The 26,343-nt window shown below is 38.7% G+C and overlaps 2 protein-coding genes across 2 annotated transcripts in view; one reads left to right on the forward strand and one right to left on the reverse strand.

Annotated features, from left to right (window-relative positions):
- The window catches only part of CPT1B (carnitine palmitoyltransferase 1B), a 36,697-nt gene extending 15,983 nt beyond the window's left edge, over window positions 1–20,714 (forward strand). Inside the window, exons 8-19 of the mRNA XM_072147644.1 lie at window positions 2,337–2,444; window positions 2,652–2,736; window positions 2,937–3,132; window positions 4,513–4,698; window positions 6,751–6,856; window positions 9,634–9,750; window positions 10,225–10,389; window positions 10,925–11,059; window positions 11,144–11,296; window positions 13,525–13,638; window positions 15,437–15,529; window positions 20,406–20,714. Of these exons, the coding sequence (XP_072003745.1) occupies window positions 2,337–2,444; window positions 2,652–2,736; window positions 2,937–3,132; window positions 4,513–4,698; window positions 6,751–6,856; window positions 9,634–9,750; window positions 10,225–10,389; window positions 10,925–11,059; window positions 11,144–11,296; window positions 13,525–13,638; window positions 15,437–15,529; window positions 20,406–20,492 (1,545 nt within the window). The 3' untranslated portion in view covers window positions 20,493–20,714. The remainder of the gene's footprint in view (window positions 1–2,336; window positions 2,445–2,651; window positions 2,737–2,936; window positions 3,133–4,512; window positions 4,699–6,750; window positions 6,857–9,633; window positions 9,751–10,224; window positions 10,390–10,924; window positions 11,060–11,143; window positions 11,297–13,524; window positions 13,639–15,436; window positions 15,530–20,405) is intronic.
- A 101-nt stretch (window positions 20,715–20,815) lies between these two features.
- On the reverse strand, window positions 20,816–25,800 carry LOC140127224 (regenerating islet-derived protein 4-like). Its single transcript, XM_072147645.1, has 6 exons — window positions 25,708–25,800; window positions 24,237–24,301; window positions 23,610–23,704; window positions 23,393–23,530; window positions 22,277–22,391; window positions 20,816–20,978 (listed from the first exon to the last, which is right to left on the reverse strand). The coding sequence occupies exons 1-6, from the start codon at window positions 25,782–25,784 to the stop codon at window positions 20,911–20,913; spliced, it is 558 nt and encodes a 185-aa protein (XP_072003746.1). The 5' UTR covers window positions 25,785–25,800; the 3' UTR covers window positions 20,816–20,910.
- Between the last annotated feature and the right edge of the window lie 543 nt (window positions 25,801–26,343).

Consider the following 26,343-nt stretch of genomic DNA (forward strand, 5'->3'; position numbering starts at 1 on the left):
TGTATGGCTGCATACATTAGCCAGATATGAGACAGAGTGACCACCTTATAAATGTATCAACATGCCAGTTGTGGCTTAATGCAACTACTACACATACCCAATATACATTGTTACCAGAAACATGGTATAGGTCTTGTATTCACTTTGTATTGACTGTTGGATACCCCATTCTTGATAAAGATGTGGCAGCACCAACGATACCAGGATATGACCGTGTGCAGGCAGCTAACACCTTGGGTTATGAGTTTGAATATTTTACATTTTGTTAGTGTGAGCATATTACACATTCTGTAAAGCCCAGTATCATATGTTAATTGTAACATTAGTACCACCAACGATGATGATATACATAGGAATTCAGACATTTGTGATGACTGTTGATCCATTCTCTTATTAGGATGGTATAAATGATGATTCAGACACGGCTGAATTATTGCAATTTGTGAAGTACAGTAGTTTACGTGGGGACATACGGTATGTGCGACATAAAACATTGGCACTGAAATAGATGATTTCTCCTTTTAATAAAAGCCAAATAAAAGTTAAGTTTTATCCATTCCATTGCATCAGTGATTAGAGTACCATAATATAATACAGGCGGTCCCCTACTTAAGAACACCTGACTTACAGACGACTGTACTTTAGCCATAGGCTACAATAAACAGCTGTAACAGTTATTAAAGGTGTCTGTAATGAAGCTTTATTGTTAATCCTGGTTCTTATGACAACTCAACATTTTTAAAATCCAATTGTCACAAAGACCAGAGTTACAATTATAAAATATATAGTTCCGACTTACATACATACTCAACTTAAGAACAAACCTGCAGAACCTATCTTGTACGTAATCCGGAGCCTGCCTGTATTTATATTGTATTCAGTCAGGTAAGAACACTATGGGGCTCATTTACTAAGGGGCCACACTTCGGTCGGATATTCCAACGATGTCCGTGCTGCATCGCGCCGGGGATTTTGTCGCACGCGATCTGATTTTGCAGCATCGGCGGTGGCTTGCACGTGATACAATTTGGGGGGCGTGTCGTCGGACAACCCGACAAATTTGGACTACGCGCGGGATTTAACATTTCAAATTGTGTCGCAAGACATGCACTTACAAGCACCAGGAAGAAGAAAGTGAACTCCAGCAGACCTCAGCGGGGAAGCAACGGATGCAGGAACTCGGGTGCACGAGCTACGTGAATCGCGCAGGACTTCATCTTCGTCGGACTGTTTGGATTGGGGATCTCGACAGACCGTGTAAGTAAATGTGCCCCTCTGTATCAGTATTCAGTACCATATTTATTATATATACATTTTATATATATTTACTTTTTTTAAACCCTCCAAAGCCCTTCTGCAAATGTTTCTTATAGTTGGACAAGCCCTTTAATTTGGGCATGGAAAAGGTATTTATATTGATAGGAATATAAAGTTTGGTATGGCTGTCTTTTTGATACATTTTGTTCTCATCGTTAAACTAACCAAACTCAGTATCACAAATCTACTGGGTGTCATTTGTAATTACTGTAATTACGGTAATCGAATCATAAACTAAATGCACTTTTTTCAAAGAACATATGTTAGCCCATAGCAGACTATATTATAGTGTAGTGTATAAAGGAGCACAATAAGGAGGCATAGTAAATTTAGACAGAGGGAGAGATCATGTAGGAGACAGTGACAACTTTCTCTATATTAGTCATTGGGGCACATTTACTAAGGGTTCGAATCGCGCATAAAAGTCAGGTTTTTTCCGAATTTTGCCGTTTTGCGCCGAATTGCCCCGGGTTTTTGGCGCACGCGATGGGATTGCATGCGACAGAAATCAGGCGTGTCGCCTTTGTAAAACCTGACGGATTCGGAAAAAAAGCGGTATTTAAAAAAAAAAAAAATTGTGTCGCTTGACATGCACTTAAAAGCGCCAGGAAGAAGATGAAGGTGAACTCCGGCGGACCTAGGTGCAGCAGTGACACCTGGTGGATATCGAGCACACAACCTTAGTGAATCCCAGGAAGGACGCAAATCCACGACGGACAATGCGCCGCAGGATCGCGAATGGACCGGGTAAGTAAATGTGCCCCATTGTATCTACTCGGATTCCTGTTGAATTTTTACTTTTTTATTCAGAAATCCTGCTCCAAATCATATACTGTATAGATCGAATTTCACCTTCTCCCAACTATTATACACTGCTTTCACTGCTTACCAGGAAATTATTGCTAGAAATGATCCCTACTTTTTTTATTCATACTAATCTCTATAAATGTCCACATATCTATCTCTCTAATACTTAATTTGTTTATGTTTTGTATGCTTTTAATTTACTCTATAAATAGGACTTCATAACTGTAAATCCAACTACAAACCAAGCAGCAAGGGCAGGAAATGCCATCCATGCCATGCTTATGTACCGCAGAAAACTTGAAAGAGGCCTCATACCGCCAGTAAGTAAAGCCAAAATAAAGCTTATCACAATATAGTATGTTATACCCTTGATCATTAATCTACAGGTTAGTAGTAAGTTAGTACAGAGAATAGTGGTAAAGTGGGAATTCCATAAAGATTTAATAATAATAGAGATGAAAACATTAGTTTAGATGTAGTCCTGGTATGTAATCTTGCTTACAGCTAATATCAACTCTCTTCACCAGGTCATGGCCCTTGGCATTGTCCCCATGTGCTCATATCAGATGGAGAGGATGTTTAATACTACAAGGATTCCAGGAATGGAGTCTGGTTGGTACAAATCAGGGAAATTGTTTTGAAAATAATGCTGTTTAGATTAGGTTTTCTATTCATTCTTTCCTTCATCCTTGTTAGTTGGAGCAGACAATTTGGTAATAAGCTGGTTTCTTAGTGATTATGCATGTACATAGGTGTAATGTAAGAAACTGAATGAAAATCTTAGAAAATACCTATTGTGTGTTTGTCTGCAGATCAACTCCAGCACCTGGTTGAGAGTCGCCATGTATGCGTGTATCACAAAGGCAGATACTACCGGCTCTGCTTGTATGATGACAGAACGCTGCTTAGCCCTCGGCAGTTGCAGACGCAAATTCAGCGCATTCTTGACGATCCAAGCCCACCACAGCCGGGCGAGGAGAAGCTGGCTGCACTCACAGCAGGGGACCGGTGAGCATCTAACAGTAGAGGGATTCTGATGTTTTGTGGTTTTCTTCATAAAATTATTGAAATTAAAAAAAAAAAAAAAACAACCAACAAAAGAGAAAAAGTGAGCATGCGTTACTAAAAAATATATATAAAGTTTATTGATATGCATTAAAAATAGAACATCGCATAATTCTGGGTAGTTACAAGGCAGAGGCCAACAGGCCAACAGGGTATTTTTTTGTTACGCATGCTCACTTTTTCTCTTTTGCTGGTTGTTTGCTTTCTGAGCGTAGCATTCTTCGTACTGTTGGTGCCCTTTTTCACTATAGCAACATTGCCGGTATTTATACTACATATTTGGTTCATATTTTGCTCTAATAGGACTTTCTCATTAAAATAATATTCAGGCACAATTTAGCTATTGATAAGAAGAAAAAGTAAATTTCAGCTCACCATATATTGGTGGGTTAATGCTGGCTAATTCAGGCAGCCGGTGCGCGGACATGCTGTGTGGAGACCAGTCAGAAATCCATGAATCCAAAAAGGAAAAGTCCAGCATCCAGGCAAAAAGCGATGTGTCATCAGATAAAATCCACTTTTATTGAAAAAAACTGTTTAAAAACTTGTCATGTTATAGGACGTCACTATATGTTTTTAAACAGTTTTTTTCAATAAAAGTGGATTTTATATGATGACACAATTTAGCTAGAATTCTGGTGGAATTCATGCCAAAAAACTGTGTGAAATGCGTCACATTTCATTTTTATAGGCCATTTTTAAATGCTCTGTCAACTAGTATGGAAAAAGGACGTGACCTCCTGGAAAAAGATTATGCAGATGTGGAAGATTTCAGTGCAATTTCTGGAGTAAACTAGACCAACTAATAGATGGTGTAACGTTTGCCTAGACAGTCTTCTACTATGCCAGATTTATCATCCATTATTAGACACTATTATAAATCTGGCGCAGCAGAAGACTGACTAGTCTAACTCTGCACTGGTCTATCTTGCGACAGTTCTGATAAATCTCCCCCATTGTGCTTAGATTTCAGTGGAGAGTGCCATGATATTAGAATGTCAGCCACTGTAAATGATGTTACATAGAACTGCCCTTTTAGCACTTGCTTTTCTCGGACCAAAAAAGATGTTTTGAACAGCCACAAACTTTCTATCTTTAGGATGTAGAGTTATAGTAGGTCAAAACGGCATATATGCTACTGTATAGCAGGAGTTAATAATTCCGTATTTATGTCTATAGTAATATCATAAGCCCATTCACTTAGTTTTCTTTTAACTATTCATTAAAAAAAATTGTACATTTTGTAAATAAATACAGTTATTACATGAATACTATCTAAGCACAAACCTAGTCTTCACTTTACAACCACTTTCTTCCCTTTAGAGTTCCTTGGGCTCGTGCTCGGGCCCAGTTCTTTACTCATGGTGTAAATCGGGTCTCTTTAAGTAGCATTGAACGAGGTGTCTTCTTTGTCTGTCTGGATACTGAAGACGGTGGATATATGGAGGGTGATAAAAACTCACTCAGTGTGTATGCAAAATCTCTGCTACATGGAAATTGCTACAACAGGTAACTTAATTTAGACATAATATTACATATTATGTAGGACTGTATATTGTTTAAATCAAGTATTGTTTTTCCCTACAATTTCTTCTAGAATTATCAGGTTGGATATGTAGTAGGATAGGGATGGAATAAAGAGTCTTGCTTTGGAACTGTTGGGCGATGCCTGGGGAAAGGAATAGTTGACAAGGCAGAAAGAAAAATATAGAATTTGGAGCCGTTTTTTTCCCCACCCCATGCAGCGATTACTCTTTTATGCTGTGGAAGAGGACAGAGAAGAGGTAGCTGACAGGCAGTGGGACAGTCAACTACAGTTTGCCAATTAGCTAACAAAGATTGCCTACTAGCACTGTATGAAGATGGGTCCGTTTCTTGATTTTATGTGTGGATCCCATTGGTTGTGTTGGATGAAGTTACAGGTAGTGCCAAGCAGTGAACTCTTGACAGGACTACCAACTGTCCTGATGGCTGCCTTGCCCATGACTACCAGCACTTTGCTTTTAAAGAAAGACCAGGAGGAGACCACAGGCACATTGATGTGACTAAGTGATTAATGTGCTTTTTTTTTGTTTTATCTATAATCCTGATATAATCCAGAAGATGGCCACAAGTTGTCTCTTGGGAAATTGAACAGTAGATGAACATAGCTATGAAATTAGAATAGTACACAAAAAGATAAAACAACATAAATTGAATCAGTGAAAACAAAAAGGGTTCAATGAAGTAAACAACAAAAAGGGTTCAATGAAGTAAACTGAATATATCAAATGTAAACTTAAAGAAATAACTGAAAGAAATATATAGAATATTTTAAATAATTAAACTGAATTAATGCTAAATTTAGTCCCCTTCTCCTGGCGAACATGATAAGCCCTGGTCCTTAACAAGGTGTAGCACACGTTTGTGAAAGGGGCCTAAATCAGGGACACTTACTCATAGATTTATTTACTGTGTCTGTGGTAATCTTCTTATATTTGCTATCTATGACCTCCTTCCTTCTAACATCAACGTTAAAATTATGCTAATGAGTCAGGAGGGCTGTTGGTGTGTGTCACCAGAGCGCCTCAGCGCTACAAAAGTCCTTGGACATATGAGCAACTGATTCTTGTTTACTATGCTTGATTTTGAATACGGACGGCCCCTAGTAACAAAAGCTTGTCTCCCACTGTGATCTCTGGTGAAGATGTCTGGATGATGGTAATTTACTAAACTTTGGTCCCAGGCTGCAGTGATCGACTGTAAGTTGTCTGCAATGAAGCCTTATTTTTCATCCTTGTACCCATGTGGACCCCAAATATTTAAAATTCAATTGCCACAGGGAACAAAAAATTATTTGTCTGGAGTTACATTTACTAAATATACCTGTTCCGACTTACATGCACATTCAACTGTATCACAAGCCTAAAAAACCTATTTTGTACGTAAACTACTTGTATGTAGATATATATATATACAAATTGGAAAAAGCGAGCAGCACTCCAAAGGTAGAATTCAAAAGTTGGTGATCTTTATTGAGGCAAGTGGCAACGTTTCGGTGTTGGACACCTTTTTCAAGCTTGAAAGTTGGACACTTTTGCGGGCTTTGCACCCCCCCCCCCCCTCATTAGGGGTTCCATAAAGCTGTGCGGACTTGAACACTCCCTTTTATATTTATATATATATATATATATATATATATATATATATATATATGCAGTACATAAGTTCTGTAGGTTTGTTCTTAAGTTAAATTTGTGTGCAAGTCTGAACTGTTATATTTTGTAAGTGTTATCCCATATATTTGTTTTGTCCCTGTGACAATTGGATTTTCTAAATTTTGGGTTGTCATAAGAACAAGGATTAATAGTAAAACTTCATTGGAGACAAGTTTGATAACTCTGATAACAATTGATCATTGCAGCATTGGGGGTAAAGTTCAGTAAATTACAAGCATCCAGAGAGGTTCAGCGGAGAGATCCATCTGTAAGTTGGGTGTACTTAAGTTGGGGACTGCCTGTAATTGGTAGAGGCAAGACCGAATATGGGAATAATACTAACAGTTTTTTCTTTTTGTCTTAGGTGGTTTGATAAATCCTTCAATCTGGTTGTGTACAGTAATGGGAGGCTAGGTCTCAACGCTGAGCATTCCTGGGCGGACGCTCCAATCATTGGACACTTGTGGGAGGTATTTTGTTAACTCATTTCCTGACTGGATTTTTAGTATTAAACCGAATTGTAACTATGTATTCTGTTACTTTAAGCAAAAGTCCTGTTTTCCTCCCTTAGGCCCAATGAAAACTACCATATTGTGGTCTGTGATCTGGCTGCACAAATTGCAGCCAAATCACTATCCCCATAGAAGTCGGACATCCAATCATGTGTAACGAGACTGGTGGAAGGGCTGCAAAACATAGCGCAGGTCCCATCTTGTGACAGATTTGTGGCACAGTTGCTCTGCTTCCTATGGAGAGGAGAGGGGTAAGGAGCGTTCACTCCTTCCTTCTCTACCCAGCCATTTCCTGGAATCCATCCAGGAGTGTACAGTAGTGTACATCAAGCCTTACCCTGTATGCCTGTGGGGCAAATGTGTATATATACAGTACAGACCAAAAGTTTGGACACACCTTCTCATTCAAAGAGTTTTCTGTATTTTCATGACTATACAAATTGTAGATTCACACTAATGGCATCAAAACTATCAATTAACACATGTGGAATTATCATATATACTCGTGTATAAGCCGAGTTATTCAGCACAAAAAATGTGCTGAAAAACCTCACCTCGGCTTATACCCGAATCAATTAAAAAAAATATATAATCACCTTCCTGGGCCAGAAGAGGAGCCGCGCCGAACATCAGGACCACCGGAAGGTGAGTATGTAAGTTTATTTTTTTTAATTGCTGGGCAAAATCGGGGCTGGATGTATACTAAAGGGGTCTGGCTGGCTAATAAAGGGATCTGGCTGGCTACTAAAGGGGACTGGCTGGCTTTTTGCTAATGGGGGTGGATGTATACTACTGGGCACTGGCTGTATACTACTGGGGGCTGGCTGTATACTACTTGGGGCTGGCTGGCTGTATACTACAGGGGGCTGGCCGGCGATATACTAAAGGGGGCTGGCTGTATACTACTGGGGGCTTGCTGGCTATATACTGGGAAGCTGTGACCAATGCATTTCCCAGCCTCAGCTTATACTTGAGTCAATAGGTTTTCCTAGTTTTTGGTGGTAAAATAAGGGGCCTCGGCTAATACTCTGGTCGGCATATACTCAAGTATATACGGTATATACTTAACAAATAAGTGTGAAACAACTGAAAATATGTCTTATATTCTAGGTTCTTCAAAGTAGCCACATTTTGCTTTGATTACTGCTTTGCAGACTTTTTTTTTTTTTTTTTAATGAAAACTTTTTATTGAACATTTTTAACATTTTTACACACAAATACCACCCTTTGCTCCTCCCCCACACCCTGGCAGACAAACACCCTCCTAAACCAACAGTCCGGACAGAGTGCATATTATATAAAAGAAAACTGGAATGGTAAAAAATCTATGTACATCTTATATAAACTGTGTCATGGAGTGTGCCCTGAGGTTTTCACATCACAGGTGTGCCCTGTCAGGTTTAATAAGTGGGGTTGGGACCATCAGTTGTGTTGTGCAGAAGTCAGATGGTTTCACAGCTGATAGTCCTTTTATTATGGCTACAAAAAAAGCTAAGTGAAGTAAAACGAGTTACCATTATTAGTTTAAGAAACAAAGGTCCAGGAAAATCAGGAAAACTTTTAAAGTGTCCCCAAGTGCAGTTGCAAAAGCTGGCTCACATGAGGACTTTCCAAGGAAAGGAAGACCAAGAGTCTCCTCTGCTGTGGAGGATAGGTTCCTCCGAGTCACCGGCTTCAGAAATCGCAGGTTAACAGCAGGTCATATTAGAGACCAGGTCAATGCCACACAGAGTTCTGGCAGACACATCTCTACAATAACTGTTAAGAGAAGACTATGTGCAGCAGCCTTCATGGTAAAATGACATACCTCCAGGAGGGCTATGTGACCAAGAAGGAGAGTGATGGGGTGCTACTCCAGATGACCTGGGCTCCACAGTCACCAGACCTGAACCCAATACATGATGGTTTGTGGTGAGCTTGACCGCAGAGTGGTCATCTCTGGGAACTCCTTCAAGACTGTTGGAAGACCATTTAGGGTGACTACCTCTTGAAGCTCATCAAGAGAATGCAAAGAGTTTGCAAAGCAGGAATCAAAGCAAAAGGTGGCTACTTTGAAGAACCCCTTTTTAGTTGTTTCACACTTTTTTGTTAAGTATATAATTCCACATATGTTAATTCATAGTTTTGATGCCTTCAGTGTGAATCTGCAATTTTTATAGTCACGAAAATACAGAAAACGCCTTCAATGAGAAGGTGTGTGCAAACATTTGGTCTGTACTGTGTGTATGTATGTATGAATATATATAATATGTTTATATGATACAAGGTGACTAGAATCTATTTTAGAATATAATAAAGTAATATCCAATTTTGGGGATTTTCTAGCATTCTGGCAGTGACACGCTTGGGCATTTAATTTACATGGGTACTTGTTGGAGGTACTTGTTGTTTTCTTTCCCAAATAGATACAAATACAGAAAGCACTGAAATATAGCCCAACACAATGTGCAGACTTCAACTGATCCTAAAGCCTATACTTACCAGGTGTCTTCTTAGTGGTGGGGTAGTGCTGTTGGTTAGACAGCTCAACTTATGGAATTTATGGAGTACCTTTGTTATACAAACTTTGCAGAGTATGTTTTCAGCCACCAGCAGCCAACATACCAGTCAACAGTCTGTCTTGGAGTTGTGTGTCTATATTTTTATTGAAAATACATAATTACAATATACATAATTAATTTTATCCCGTGCTAAGTTTCTTCACCAGTTCATGTATTTCTCTCTAACCATTCTAGTTCATGCTGGCCACAGATTGTTTTGAGTTGGGGTACACTGAGAGTGGAAACTGCCGTGGAGATCCTTTATTCACATTGCCACCACCATACAGGCTACAGTGGGAAATTCCACCCATGGTGAGTTTTTTTTTTGTGTAAAGTGATTGGATTAACAAGTGTGACTAGCATGCATGAAATAAGGTGGATATGGTGTGAAAAAATATTCAGTTAAGCCTCATACACATGGCCATGACCTAGCCTGTTTTTTGTGGCTAACTCGCAGCCCCATTACTTTCTATGGGCTCATGCACAAGACCAGTATATGTATCAAATTATAGATCAGGTCCTATTCCTGCCCATCTTTGTGGCCTGGCCATTCATTTTGTATTGACATTGGCAATGTAAGAAGTGCCCACATGCTGATGTCAGACAGGCTGCAAACATTGGCACGTTGCCAGTTGTTTGTGGCACGTAAAATGCAAATATTCATTTGACTTTAATAGGGTCTGTCTGATTTCTGACATCACCCTTTTATGAAACATTCATGAAACATTTAAGTTAATACTTTGATAAATCCAAAAGTTTGATAATGAAAACCTATCTCTCTATTAGTGCCGAGAGGTCATTGAAAGTTCCTACTTCACAGCTAAAACGCTAGCAGATGATGTGGATTTTTACTGCCTCCGCTTTACAGATTTTGGAAAAGGACTCATCAAAAAATGCCGGAGCAGCCCTGACGCTTTTCTACAGATTTCACTCCAACTCGCTCATTATAGGGTAAAAGAACAACCAAACGATTACCGTACATGGGTGTTAAAATAATTTGAATATGTTTTTCCGCTCTGTAGTTATGTCTGCTCTTATTCATATTATACTGATGTTGGTGAAAATTAACATCGGGAAACAACTACTATAACAGCCACCTAAGTGAAATGTGTCTAATTAGTCTGGGACTAATTGACGTCTTACCTAGGCAGATTTGTCTAGAGATGGGTGTTTACCACAAAGGGAACTGTAATGACAACTTTTCCTGTTATTATTTTCTGAAAATCAGGAGGCAATAAATACTTGTGGTTTTTATTTTTAAAAACTTGACAGAAATGGATAATTGGAGGGAGAGTTAACAGACTGACTGCTTTAAAAGATTGTAACACAACATAGTATTCTTGACAATAAATATGTTGCCAACTGTTTTGCAGGATAACAGTTGCTTTAATTTTCACTTATTATCTCTTATCCATGGCCTAGAATTAATTCTAATCCTCTGAGTTAACTTTAGGTTCTCTTTTGTTTAACTTCTATTGTATGACAGGATAAGGGTCACTTCTGTCTGACATATGAAGCTTCGATGACTCGTCTGTTCCGTGAAGGTCGAACAGAGACTGTTAGATCGTGCACTTCTGAGTCATGTGAATTTGTAAAAGCCATGGAGGATCCGGAACAAACAGTGTGTATATGTTTTGTGCCTTCTCCTTCTCTATTCCTGATCTTATCACATAAGTTCACTCTGATTATTATCCTATTTATACAGAAAGAGAATCGCCTTGCTCTTTACCGGGCTGCTGCTGAACGTCACCAGCTAATGTATCGCTTAGCAATGACCGGAAAAGGCATTGACCGTCATATATTCTGCCTCTATCTTGTGTCCAAGTATCTGGGAACTGATTCCCCCTTCCTTCAGCAGGTAACACGGCTAAACAATAGCAATTTACCACAGTCACAGTTTCCTGACCAAAATGCAATTTTTAATAAAAAAATAAATAATAATAATAATAATAACAACGTAACACGTGGAAATGCAGGGGAAAGAAAACATTTTGTGAGGTTATATCAGCTCCTTACAGCAGCATGTTGTGATGTCACATTGGTATACCTGACTCAAACACATTTGTTAGGGCACAATGGTCTACCAGACTAAATTTGTGAGGTACCCCTGAGATACTTGACTGAAACACATGTACAGGAGCTTACAGGACATCTGGCTGGCCATTGCATTTTACTCTGGTTCTGAATATTTATTGGACAGTGGAAATGGAAAGTAATAAAAATATTCTATGTTTTTGTATATATTTATGTGGTTTACTGCTGACTAGATCACATGTAATGCTATCCTATTCCCTACCCATGTGTTACAAATGCTGGTCAAATCATAAACCAATAAGGTATGAGCCAACTGTTTTTGGTGTATGTCCCCTTTCAGGCGGCCACAGTTAGATCACACATATTTTTCAGTCACTCTAACCACTGTGGCCTCGGGTTAGCGGAGAGCAGGGAACACGTCATCAGGTTTAGCTCTTTATCCATGTATGGTCACTACATTTCCTAGGTTTCCCCAGAGCAGACATCGGGCAGGGAATCCTTTTGAGAGATATGCAGGTTTAGCGGACCACGTCATGAGGTTCAGATCAGCATCTGTCCATATATGGTGTCTTCCTAGGGCTTCTAAAGACACAAGGTTCAATTAAATAAATTTTAGCGCAGCCTGGGATTCAAACCCCAGACTCTCTGCCATTGAGACAAAGCACCTCTATCTACTGAGCTATGACCCCAGTGATTATCTGGCTGAGAATTTTTGGTAACTAAGAACTGTTACACTGTGACACAGACTTACTGCCCTGAAATATTGAGAGGGATCTTCTCAGAGATTATTATTGTAATTATTGAGACAATTAATTTTATTATTATTATTATTAATATTATTATTATTATTAATAATAATAATATTATTATGGAGACTATTATTAATAACAGTAAAAATAATAATAATCATCTCCTTAATAATAATAATAATAATAATTGTCTCAATAATTACAATAATAATCTCTGAGAAGATCCCTATGTGTTCTACCTATAAAGGTAGAACAGGTGGTAGGTGGATGAATGGGACGTGAGGATAGCCCTTTTTTTGGGCTAATCCTCACGTCTCGGCTATCCTTTAGTAAACGTTAATGCTGGTATATGCAAATTTTTTAAAGCGGCAACTGGGGCGTGTAGTAGCCGGACATGAGGCTACAAGTCGCAGCTACTCCACGCCCCAGTAGCCTCGTTCCTCCGCCTACCATGTAATCTTCGGCGCGTAGCTCCTCGGAGCTGCACGCCCTCGTCCGAGTACCCTGCGTTCTGCAGGCCTACGGGTGCGCGGCCGCAGCTCCGGGGGAAAAAAAAGCTACTGCACATGCACAGAACGCCGCAGATGCCGGGGGTCTCGGCATGCGCGCCGAAGATTACATGGTAGGCGGAGGAATGAGGCTACTGGGCCGTGGAGTAGCCGCGACGGTAGCCTCATGTCTGGCTACTCCATGCCCCAGTAGCCGCCTAAAAAAATTTGCTTATGCCAGCATTAAAGTTTACTAAAGGATAGCCGGGACGTGAGGATTAGCCCAAATAAGGGCTATCCTCACGTCCCATTCATCCACCTGCCACCCGTTATAGGTAGAATTGTGTTGGTAGGTTCCCTTTAAGTGCTTTAAATCTGTGTCATAGTATAACAGTAACAGGCAACAGCTCTTAGTTACCAAAAATCACCTAATTGCTATCTGCTATGTCTGTAGCCTAGTGGGTAGAGGCTCTATATCTTATGGCACATAGACTGTGCAGGTTCTATGTTCAAATCCCTACCAAGTTACACATTTTTTTTTTAATTATAATATGTTAAACATTTTGGGTGTGGCCAGGGAGTGATTGGGGGTGTGGCTTAGGGGGATCGCCGCAGCAGGCTTCGCGTGCCACCATTTTGTCCCTATTTCCCTTCCACAAATGTTGGGAGGTATGAATTATATCACTTCTCACTTATATCACTACTTATTGTGTTCCAGTATTAAGTGCTTACACTGTTTTTTTTTTCCTTGAATAATTTCTTTACATCAATGAATTCCATATTAAACCACTCAACTTGCATTATGGAATCTACAGGTGCTCTCAGAACCATGGAGACTGTCCACATCTCAGACTCCACAACAGCAGCTGAAACTATTTGATTTGGAGCATTTTCCAGAACACATTTCAGCAGGAGGAGGGTTTGGACCTGTAAGTAGTTGGAAAAAGATATTATAAAAAATGATTTTTAATAATATTGAAATATGATTAAAAAATGGAATTTAATATGAATATTCTGGCACACAAGGCTAGTTTCTGCCCTGCAATGCCCCCAAGTTACAGATGATTAGACAAATTCATTGATACATCTCCCCCAATGTCTTCATAGTAGTAGTAGTGCCTCTACAGAACGTGTTGCATTTGTTGTAAACACATAAGGGTGGTCCCTAACCAGTGTTAATAATATTTTTCTATACTGTGATTCGACAATCTAAAACCCCTCCTGTAGGCTAATCTTTCAGCGCAGTGCACCAATATCATACTTTATTTTTGAGCTAACACTGGTGGCTGTCCCGACCACTGCCACGGACCTTCTTAGCACAGGAACTAATTAATGTAAATACAAACTGGCAGCAATGTAAGGCACCCCTGGTGCACCAGAGGAGGCAAGTATAAAATATGTTCCTTGTTTTAATAACCAAGTCCTATGTAGCTTTTTATTAAATCCTGGACATCCTCATTATGATACAATACAATACAATACAACTTTATTTATCCCCAAGGGATAACAATATAAGACATATGACAACAGTTCAACCTAAACCATAGAAACAACTAAATAGTACTTGATTACAACTAGTGGACTGACATTGGTATTGCTATGTCTCCCCCTATTGATTTCCACTGTGAATAACTCTTACTAAAAGTTATGTTTATTACAACTCTCATAAAGCAGAAGTTTCAAGTTTTTTGTACACAATATCACCTTTCCACAACGGATAGAAATTTTTCGACCTCAACTCCTATCACTCTACCAGCCTGATGGATTAATTTTTAAACTCTTTGCCTTTCCCTTATACTAATGGCATTCCTTAAACAGGTTGCTTCAATGTAGATTGTACTAGCAATCATTGAATCATTTAACTTTTACTTTTGTGGCACAGATGTAGGATCATACAAGCTTTGGGTACTGGACACGTTAGGCCTCTCACAATAGATCATCTACACAATGAATCCAAAAAAGCACCACTAGGCCGGGGACACGTTGAACTGTATTTTCAAAGGTTCAAACAGTTTTTTCTTCTAGTAAGAAACATTTTGGTTTCTGCAAAGCCCACAATTTCCCAAGGTTCAGGGGATGCAGTACAACCAACAAATTAATTCCACATTTGGAATTTGAAGCATTAATTGAAATGCAGTCGATTAGAAACTCGCAGCAGAAATAATTTTTCTCATTCCAATCAACTATCGCATGTAACTATTCAAAATTTGTCTTTAGTCTTAAAATACTTTCATACATGAACCACAGTTACTGAACTGGCTAATCATAGCCATGGCTAGTTGATAGGGGCACCAATTTGCTGTATGGACCACCAATCCGGCAATGTATCCGGGTTGCACAACCAAACCCGAACACAAGTGTTGGGTCTGCTCAACTCTACCTGCTGGTATTATCTGCAGTCTTATAGATAATGATTAGAGATGAGTGAACTAAACTTGCTGAACTGGGATTTGATCCAAATTTCATGAAAAGTTTGGTTCATAGCAAATCTGGTTTTCCTGGTGTTCTGTGAGCATAGACTTAGTGAGAGAAATGCTATGATAATAATAATGCTTCATAGTTTATATCTCACTTAAGAATTAAGTCTGCACAGGTACTACATTTTACATGAAACATTTATCAAAATAGAGAAGTTCTTTTAACCAGTGGTGTAATGTTTGATGTGATGTCACATAATCACTGTGTTTTAGATCAGACTGATTTATAGAATAAAACTTCTAATTACAGGTGGCTGATGATGGATATGGTGTGTCCTACATCTTTGCAGGAGAGAACGTCATCACTCTGCACATTTCTAGCAAATTTTCCAGCCCTGAAACGGTACAATTAATTAGTATTTCTTGATAATTAACCAAAGTGACTTGTATATTGTAGAGCAGTGATGGCTAACCTATGGCACGGGTGCCAGAGGCGGCACTCAGAGCCCTTTCTGTGGGCACTCAGGCCATCACCAGAGATGATTCCAGGTATCTTCCTGCAGTCCCAGACAGCCCAGGACTTGCTCTGCACAGAGATATTTTAAAGTGACAGCTCTACCTGGGACTATTTTCTGCTTTATTGGTGTCCTCCGGTGCTGGTATCAATGAAAACTGTGACAGAGAAAGGAGTATAAATCACAAATTAAATTTCTGTGTTGGCACTTTGCGATAAATAAGCGGGTCTTTGTTGTAGTTTGGGCACTCGGTCTCTAAAAGGTTCGCCATCACTGTTGTAGAGTAACCACTGTATGTAAAATGTGGCCTGTGTTGTCTATCATGACATGGACATCCGATGTTCCGAGTGTGAACGGATGATGTCCTTTACTAGATTTAGTAGGAAGTCAGTGGGATATACCTTGGTGTCTGTGTCCCTCTCATGTTTTGGTAAAAACTACAATGATGGCAAAGCTAAGCAGCATATAGAAACACGTCCCATACTGATGTGTAATGACAAATATGTTGCATTTTTATATCTGACTCCACTTCTATTTTTTGACACATACAATTACAAGTCACAGCTCAGGCCATGACTATTTAACCTCAAGCCATCTCTGTTTTTTTTATAAAGCCATTTTAAAGAATTTTATTAAAACTCCTCTAGTGTTTCTCGTGTTTCAGCTGCATTTTCAATGCTTTCATATTGCGCAATGAGCAATGTTTTTACATACCAAAACAGTTAACATGGCAGAGTGAATATTAGATTCAAAATAAAGGGGATAGTTTTCAATTTAGCAAAAGGTTATTATTTTAAATGCTTTAAAGTTCAACTGTAAAGTATAAAAACTCTCTGCACTAAGCCAAATTAAGCAATTCTCTAATTAACACTCATTAATTATTAGCAGCCCTTTGTAAGCCAGCAGTTAGGAGTTACCTCGTCCCTCTGGCTGTCTTTGTTTGGTTGGTTGCCTTGTGAATCCTTAGCTAGAGGGTGGAGAGGAGGGTGGATGGATGTTGTTGGGAGGATTTACTAGCACATGCATACTCATGATCAGTAAGTTGGGTGCAGGATAAAATCAGTCCTGAGAGCATGTAAAAGCTCCAGGACCTGAAGTGATGTCATAAACATGTGACTAATCACATGCTTCAGGTCATCAAATTACATACCAGGAATGGTATGTATCAGAGCTATTTGTGTTTGAAAGTTTTAATATAGTAGAAATGTGTATGAAAGTTTGAATGCACAAATAAAGCCAGAGCTCAGACTCCCCATCAGTTCTAATGAACGGATCAGATCTTGCACACTTGTATATTCAGAGCAAAGTCTTTTAGCAGATCTCTTTGCACAGAAAGGGGTGGTCTGTAGATGGATGCAGCTTTCATAGCATATAATGGCAAAAAAATCATTTAATGAATAAAAAACAGCAGTCTTTTTGGGAGTGGGTCCTCTCAGAGAGGTGGTCTTCTGGAGCGGTTCTATTGCGTATGTATATCTATATATATGTACACATACTGTGATGCTGCCTTGTGCTGATTTTTTTTATTCCTATGTTGGTGTTTTATAGTGTAGTTTGAAATTTTTTAATAAATCTTTTTCTTTGTGATGTAATACACAACTGTATGATATAGAGCTCCAGTGATCTGTGTCTGTCCTGCCTTAGACTGCACTAGATCTCTGTACAAGCAGTAACACTGATTCTGTGTCTTCATTGGCTGAGCTGTTTGTGTTTGTTCACGTAAATGCCCTGAGTGCTGTTGGCATCATTGCCCATGATGTCACAACCCGGAAGTCCTGCCCACAACAGGACAACTGAAAGTATGTTATAGATAGCCCCATATATCTATTAGCCCTATATCTCAGGATAGGAAGAATCCAGTAGCATGATACAGGTATTGTTGAAATTGTTGACAAAGGCTTTCCCCAGCTGTGCTAACACTATTTTGTATCAAGTAACTTTACAGTTACTCTTTAAGTAAACATATTATTTAACCACATGGAGCAAATCTGTATATTTATGCCATGGGCACTGTGTAGTTAACTGTAAGTTCCATTAATGTCCAGCCCAGAGTTGGTATGAATACAGGATACTTTAAAGGGAACCTACCACCACAAATCTACCTATAAAGGTAGATTGGGTGGTAGGTGGATCATTGGGACGTGAGGATAGCCCTTTTAAGGGCTAATCCTCACGTCCCTGCACTTTTTTGAGAACTTTAATTTGATATTTATTCAAATTTACTTATGTGGCTACCGGGGCGTGGAGTAGCCGCATATGAGATTACACGAGGCGGCTACTCCACGCCCCGGTAGCCACTTTACCCCTCCCACTCACCCATCTTCGGCGCGCAGCTCCGCGTAGCTGCGCGCCCTCGTCCGGCGAGCCTGCCGTCTGCGCATGCGCAGAAGAGCAGGCCCGCGCCTGCGCGGTCACAACTCCGAAACAGGCGCGGGCCTGCTCTTCTGCGCATGCGCAGACGGCAGGCTCGCCGGACGAGGGCGCGCAGCTACGCGGAGCTGCGCGCGGAAGATGGGTGAGTAGGAGGGGTAAAGTGGCTACCGGGGCGTGGAGTAGCCGCCTCGTGTAATCTCATAAGCGGCTACTCCACGCCCCGGTAGCCACATAAGTAAATTTGAATAAATATCAAATTAAAGTTCTCAAAAAAGTGCAGGGACGTGAGGATTAGCCCTTAAAAGGGCTATCCTCACGTCCCAATGATCCACCTACCACCCAATCTACCTTTATAGGTAGATTTGTGGTGGTAGGTGCCCTTTAACTACAGATGTTAACATCTATCAACTGCAACATTTCAGTGGTTGGATAGAGGGGCTCCCTCCATCAGCACGCCTGGTGCATTTAGGTGGTTCCATTGGGTTCTGTGGCAGCAGATGGTGTAACTTTAATCCTCAAATGTGTAAGAGGCAGGGCCTATTTGGATACCTCTCAGTGTATCAGACAGGACAATAAATTACTAGATCATTCCAGTGTGTAAATAGTTGTTATGAAACAATTGTGCTTTGAAAAAAACCCCATAAAAACTGAACCTAGAAATTAAACATTTTACCACTACAAAATATATTCTGAATAAAAATAAGTAAGAAACACTAATAAATAAATAAATATAAAAGTACTAAAAATGTAAAAATTAAGTTGCTCCAAAATGGTAGCAATGTAAACCTACTGTGTAAATAAATAATCCCTCATTTATCTCCTTCAATCATAAATATACAAAACAAAAACAAAGGTCCTAGATCTTGCATGAATAAGAGAATAAAAATGATCTTTTATTGTTAAATTGTGAAAACTTTGATGAAAATATAATTTTATTGCTGCAACCGTGACAATGCAAAACAACAAAATCACTTAATTCATTGTGCACAGTGAATAACATTTAACCACCCCCAGAAAACTGTACTTAATTAACTGTGCGTAATTAAGGGGTTAAGTATTAAAGTTTTTCCAAAAATAATTTTACCTAATAATTGGTAACTTTTGTATAGTGAAAAAATGTTGTCTTATTGGATCCTAAAAGCAAGTGAAGAAACAGATTTTTTTTTTAAAGTCTTTAAGCTTTTTATATTTACATATCAAACTATGAAATATTTCCCATTAATTGTTGCGCATTTCATCCCAGATGTCCTAGATCAATTACTGTTTGCCTTCTGTATGATTTTTGGGTTGCACAATATGGAATATTATGGAATAGGGATTGACAAAGCAATTCTGGAGGTGAACTGCAGTATTTATTGTAGCCAGATTATCTATCCATTATTTATTACAGTATATAAATTATTATAGATATTATAGAAAATAACTTCTGAATGTATGTGTTTAATAGAATAAATGATGCTTCTCAGAGCAGCGTGCTCCCTGGAGGCACTGGACACACTTATCATGTCAGTCCAATAATTTGTAAACTTTGAGTTAAACAGACGAGTTAACCATGACCCTCCTCATGCATTTCTAGGGATTTTTTGCAGGGTTTTGATATTGATTATGTACGGTATCCTTAGAAAAGGTCACCAATATCAGATCAATGGGACTCAGAATGTCAGTATCACAGATGCTCAGCTGCATTGTTGGAGAAAGCAATTTCACCCATCATTATATGTTAGAAACAGTACCAAACCTTGTATTGCAAGTGGTATTGCAGGAACAGAATTGAGCCACTATAGAGACATGCCATTACAGACACTTAGGCCTCTGCTCACTAAGTGACATGGCCCCTATAATTAGTTATTACTAGTATTGGTCATCTTTACTACACTACTGCCTTTATCTGGTATTCTCCCCAAAGCCTGTTACTCTAATATTTCTTGTAAATTCCCTCTGATATAACTATCTCTATTGCATGTAAGTGTTCAGTTATTACATGACAGTTTCCTTTACTGATATATTGTGCATATCATAAGTGGTTAGGGTTATATAATGTATTTTACATCAGTACAAAGCAAATATAAAGGCCTTTAAGAATTACTGTTGTGCAAATGTTAAGTTTATAGAAGCACTTTTGACTGAACCTACGTGTTACTATTTGTATATAGTATATGCCCTATAACCTGACTGCATGCTTTACAACAATTAAAACATAAATGGTTAGTGTCAAATAACCCTGGTGAATGAGAGTCCACCTCACAGAAAAAGACTTAGCTGTAGTCCCCATGCATTACCATGTGTTTTTAGGCAAGATGAAATTTGGTGGGTAAAGCAGGATGTAAGCTGAGAGAAGTAGAAACATTGTCCACAACTTAATTAGAATCCTTCTGATTTCTTTTTCTTCAGAACTCTCATCGGTTTGGACAAAAAATCTGCCAGTCCATGCGTGATCTGGCTGAGCTCCTCACTGTCCCTCCTCGGGGTGAACGCTGATACCCAGCCACTGTATAAGATCACATGATACATGACATAACCTGTGTTACTTTTTATTCACTTGAAGCCTAATCTACTTGTTATAGCAGAAGCAACTATGGAAATGCCTTGTGTGTGTAACTGATGATATGATGCTGCCACTCAATATATAGTCTACTAGTACTTGCACTGGAAAAAAATCTATTTGTATGTAAATAAATTGTAATATGCCAAACCACCAAATACCATTGCTTGTTTTTTTCTACATATGTATAGAAATAGTAATGCAAGCGCACCAATTACCAATAAACCCAATATTATAGAAGTGATTAATGAACTCCATAGATTTTTAAAGACATTTTATTCAGATTTCCAGCTTGCAATGGAAGGTACATATTGTGACCTGCCTCCTGGCATTTCCTACAGAATGATTGTGTTCTTACGGTTTGTATTTGCACACAAAGTGGTTTTCTTCTTTACATGGAGCATCATTCCAGCTACGGTAACCTGTAGACAGAAGTAAGTAAAAATGATGTATCAAATATAAAGCCAATAATGTTTTTTATATGTTTTGACCTCTTGGGATGTTGCCATACTTCTAAAGTGGTAGAGGCTCAATATCATTTTTTCCCAGCAATTTACAGTACTAATTTATAGCAGACTTGGTGGGCAGTCTTTACATATTAAATCCTCTTTTTATAAGCATGAAGAGAGTGGGTGCATTTAAAGGGGTATTCACATGAAGACAAGTTTCTTAAATATACCCAGGATAACAAAATAACACATACTCTAATTCACTAATATTAACATAAATGCAGCATTTCACAAATGGAAGTCCAACCTCTTTTTATCAGTCCTGGTGTATACAATGTCAGTTGCCCCTAGACACGATCCTGTAGCTTCTGACTTAGGGTCAGCTGCCATCTTGGATTTCAGTGAGAGGCCGTGGAGTTGAGTTTCTCTCTCTCTCGGCATCCTGCACTCTGGCCTTTGCAGTCCAGGACAGAGCTCACTGATACACAGACACTGACTTCCTGCCAGCAGCATGAGGAGAACTACAAGCTACAGACAGATAAGTTAAAGTAATTTTCCACTAACAGCTCATACCACATGGTGGTATGTATGGATAAGTATCATTTTGGGTGGGGACACTACTGCCAGAATCTCCAGTGATAACGTGGAAAGGTTTCTTCTATTGGGGAAAGAAGTGGGGATGCACATAAATGACCACATTATTCACTTCTGCAGCGCTCTGTTAGTCTCATAGATGGGAATGCAAAATTGGTCCTTGAAACACATTACTACTCGATTCACACATGGAACATTCTCCTACTATTTGTTTTTTCTTCCCCCGGTCATCATCTATAATCTGAAACTTTCTACCAAAGTTTGTTGACTGTCCCCCACATTCCAAACCTTTACTTTTTGAATACAGGGGACAATTCTTAACTATTCTTTGTTTTGTATAGTGTTACAGTGTTATGTGTTGATATATGGTGACTGTTATCACTATAGATTGTTATTTTATATAACAGTTCAGACTTGTGCTATTGTCTGTGTACAATACTTGTTCTAATGCGATTTTGTATGCAGTTTTTGTTTTTCTGGAGCAGAAAGTAGTTTGCTTTGTGATCTAGTATAGTGGTTTGCTTTACCATGTATTTTTCTTAGGAGACACAATCTGTATACTATTGTTACAATGCATGTAACCAAAAGTTTTAATATTTTCTCAGTTTGGCTTCTTAGGAACTGTCCAGCGAAATATATTGGCCATATAGAATTGTTCTTCAGTAAGTATTACATACTTGTTTCTTTGGACAGCTCCCCACAGTACTCAGAATTATGCTCATTATTAGGTTCTCCACTTTTCCAAGCACGATAATTATACATGGATCCATCATTCCATTTCCAGCGACGATTCTAAGACCGTGAATAAGACATAAGTTAACTGACGAAACAACAGAGCAAATTTACTCAAACGTTGTGGTTCATTTCGAAAAACATACTCACACTTACTTTAGAGTTTTCAAAATTATTAGTTTACTTTATATACTGCTCCACCCATTCCAACATTATCTAATTCACACTCTATAACTTTTTGGTGGAGTGTGTTATTTCATGAAAGCGATATAAATTAATGAACATGTAGTTTTTAAAAATATTTTAATTATTAGCATGTAAGCTCTATGTTTCCTTCAAAAACATAAACACATTAATAGAGCATGATAATCTATTCCAACTGCAAAAGGGAAAAATGAGGCATTAAAAAGAAGAAATTTCTTTTATATATGAATTGATTTTGGTAATCTTGTACCCCATTTAATACAGAATAGTAATGTAACCATATATATTGGCCCACATATATCAAAAGCAGTTCAAACTCTACTAGGTGTAGTTCGTCTGTGGAGTATGTAGAGTGCACCATAATCACGACATAGACCGTATGACACACTTCTGTAGAGTTGCGGCAATAAATGTGGCGCATGGTCCAACTGTGCACCGGAACGGAACGCCCCTTTATGTGCAGAAATTTGTGTCGGGCAGTTTCACATTCTTTCTACTGCAAAGCCAGACAGAAATTTGGCGCAAACACTGTAATAAATGTTTTCCATTAAGTTCAATACTCAGGATACTTCACTATCCCTTCTGCAGAAGAAATGGGCTCTGCTTTAGTTTTCTGAACAGCTGTTAGACAACAATAGCACTGAATTACAGTAAAGTTCAGTTTCAGAGTATTATCTTGATTTATTTTTGTTCATATGAAGGACTTAAGCTGCTAGTCAGTTTGTTTCTCTAGAAACTTAGTTTTAAATTGTGTAAGAGATGGTCAGTATATGTTTTTATTTTCTGATCACTACGAATATGCATGAGACGCCCAATACCAAAAGTTCCACCAATAGATATGTTTTGATAGCTCTCACCTGTTCAGGGTCATGAAGTCCAACCCAGATGTCTACATTTGGGCTGTAAGCAGCAACATGACTTGCAATAATGGATGCTTCTGATTCATCTAAGATTGAAGCCAAATGTGCACCATGTCCATAACTGACACACTCAAACTGCAAGAAAACAAAACTATGGGTAACTAATCAACAAAGCACAAATGTTTGCAACCTTTTTTTTTTTTTAATTTCTGACCTCAGCTTCAGACCAGGGCAGTCGGAACCGAAAGTATCCATAACAATTAGATTTGTAGAAAAACCATCCAGGAGGACATGAAGAACGAGGTGCCCCTGTATAAAATATCATTATTACAAATAATTTTAATAATATCTTTGTGTTGCTTTATGTTAATAACCAAGAGAGCATGCTAATTATATATGGCTAGATCAAAAAGAAGAGAGGCGGCATATGGCATTTTTAGTGTATGGGGAGAGTGTAGTATGTTCTGTTTTTCACATAGATAGTCCTGAAAAGACACTCGAGAAAATGTGGAAACAGGAGTCATTGTCCATGTTTGGATATGTTAATGAGCCAGTTAAAAGATAAAAATATAAGTAAAATATCACAAAAGGCATCTCAAAGAAAAGAACTTGCATCAATATATACATGCTAATATTGGGGACAATTCGTGCAACCACCACCGTCTCTCTTTACAAAATTCAGAATATGCCCCTGGGAGGAAGTCCTGTCTCTCATACCTCATAGAACTCCTCATGCATGCAGACTATGCAGTGGCCTTCTGTATTCTGCCAAGGTTCACATAGAGAATATGGCAGTATATATGTTATGCAAAGTATGATGTGCCACGCCTATTCTTCTTACCTTCTGAAAGGGAAACCCCAAGGACCAAACAACCCAGAAGGGCAAAGTAGAAGGAGGTTGACATCCTGTGGACAAAAACAATACTTTAAAATCCTAAAATAAATACTATAAATTAGCTAAAAATTTAAGCGGTATTCCCACAAAGGAAAAATTCTTAAATATTCTCAGCATACCAAAATAACACATTCTGTGCAGGTCTGGGGTGGGGGAGGGATGCTACTGTCATCTCTGCATGCTACCTGCTCCTTCAGAAACTAAAATAGTCCCATGTTTCTTATAATATTCCCTAGTTTATCATCCAAAATAGCCCCATCATGGTTATATTATATACAGCCTCCCGTTGTTAGATTATATACAGCCCCCTCGTGGGTTACATTATAAACAGCCCCTCTACCCCTCACCAGGTACTGCCAGACTGCTGAGGACTGAGATTCGGCTGTGTGCCCTCGCCAGCAGCTCTGGGCCCCAGCTCTGGGTATGCCTGGGACAACAATGGCTTATAGCAGCACCCAGAACTATTTGAAAATAAAGAACCCTCCAACCTCTCTTCCTATGACAACCTCTATCTCTGATAAAATTTCTACACATGTGCCCTGGCCTTGCTCTCTGCACCCCTGAATGTTCCAGGGTCTGACTACTAATGAATTATGTTCTGAAAAGACCAGCTGAATCTCTTAACCTCTTAATGTAACTCCCCACATAAGTGGACAAAAAGTCAATGTCCTTGACACTTTACATGATTAATCCCAGATGTAGCCAACTGTCTGTATGTTGATTCAAGTGTAGTGGGGGTTAAAATGTGTAGTTGCATTTAATATATTGTGTGCGCAGTAAGAGTTCTGGTAAAGCAGGGGTTAATATTCTGCATGTGTAGTAAACCAGGGCTGAAAAAATTGCATTTATATTTCGCTACAGAAATTAATGCAGAAACCTTCTGGCAAAGTTTTGTATCGAAATGTTACATTTAAATCTCACTAGTGCCTCTTAAATGTAAATTAAGATAGTGACATGTGACTACTAAAATCTTGCCCACCCACAAAGCAGAATGTAACACTGGGGATCTGCAGCACTGATGGGAGTAAAGGATGCAAAGAATCTGAGTAAAATTGCTAAGTAAGATGTTGAAAGTTATCTTGACCATGGTAGGATTACTAGGGAATTAAGACTTGAGAACTTTAATTTGTGTGAAAACCCTTTTAAATATGTCATGGACCTTGTTAAAAGTTGATAGCACAAACAAGTTGGCACTCAAAGCCACATAACAGAACATCAGCAGATGCCTTCACGGGTATTTTTAATTTTTGTTTTTTACAGGTCTGATTCCTATATTTTTTCAATCTGCATCCTTAGTTTAGAAGGACTTACAATTTTAAAAAGTAACAATTACAGGAATATAAATCTCTTGGTTTTACTAAGCTACTAATATTTAGTGACCCTGTCTGTGTATTCCCATTGCCATCTAAAGACTTACCTGACCCAGATAGTAGCAGACCTGGCTATGTAAATGTGAAGAAATAGGTTTAGATGGAACCTTTTATATGAAAACATGCCACCCTCTGTCTCTTGTGCCTCTTATGAGGTGGGACTTGTATGGCAGATGGAGATCAGGTAACAAAGACAGGAACAAGCAATAAGGATGTAGATATTACAGTTATTTAGAGGGCTTTTCCCATCACACCTAAATAATAAACACATCCAAAGAATCGACAGCAGTATAACCACTAAAATGCTATTTGAGTGCTACCAGAGCAAGATAACATATTCATCCGAGACAATCGGAGTTAGATACGTATTTGTGTACTGAGTCAGACAAAGTAACAGCAAAGTGTCTTGCATGTAACCTATGGCAAGGTGCATAGCAGAGTTTTATTATTATATCATATCATGGCACACCCCATCATAAATGGCTAAATCAATAATAATTTAACAAACCTCAAGTTTAATGGCTATACTTTACTAGAAATGCATGAATAACTATATTGCATTAATGCATAGATTTTTCTAATAGAAACTTAATATTGTGTTACTGTATTTCTTGAGGGGGCTAGTTTTCGAAATAGGTCTTTGGAGTTTTTTAATGTCCTACTGTCTTAGGGGCTCAGCAATT

Source organism: Engystomops pustulosus, chromosome 4 (genome assembly GCF_040894005.1).
Source record: "Engystomops pustulosus chromosome 4, aEngPut4.maternal, whole genome shotgun sequence".
NCBI classification, from domain to species: Eukaryota; Metazoa; Chordata; class Amphibia; order Anura; family Leptodactylidae; genus Engystomops; species Engystomops pustulosus.

Excerpts from the sequence above, each read along its gene's own strand:
- LOC140127224 (XM_072147645.1), bottom strand. The coding sequence starts at position 25,784 with ATGTTTTCATATAAAAGGTTCCATCTAAACCTATTTCTTCACATTTAC. Across the intron at positions 24,302-25,707 it reads TCTGCTACTATCTGGGTCAG|GATGTCAACCTCCTTCTACT; the intron begins GTAAGTCTTTAG and ends TTTTGTCCACAG. Across the intron at positions 22,392-23,392 it reads GACTTCATGACCCTGAACAG|AATCGTCGCTGGAAATGGAA; the intron begins GTGAGAGCTATC and ends TCACGGTCTTAG.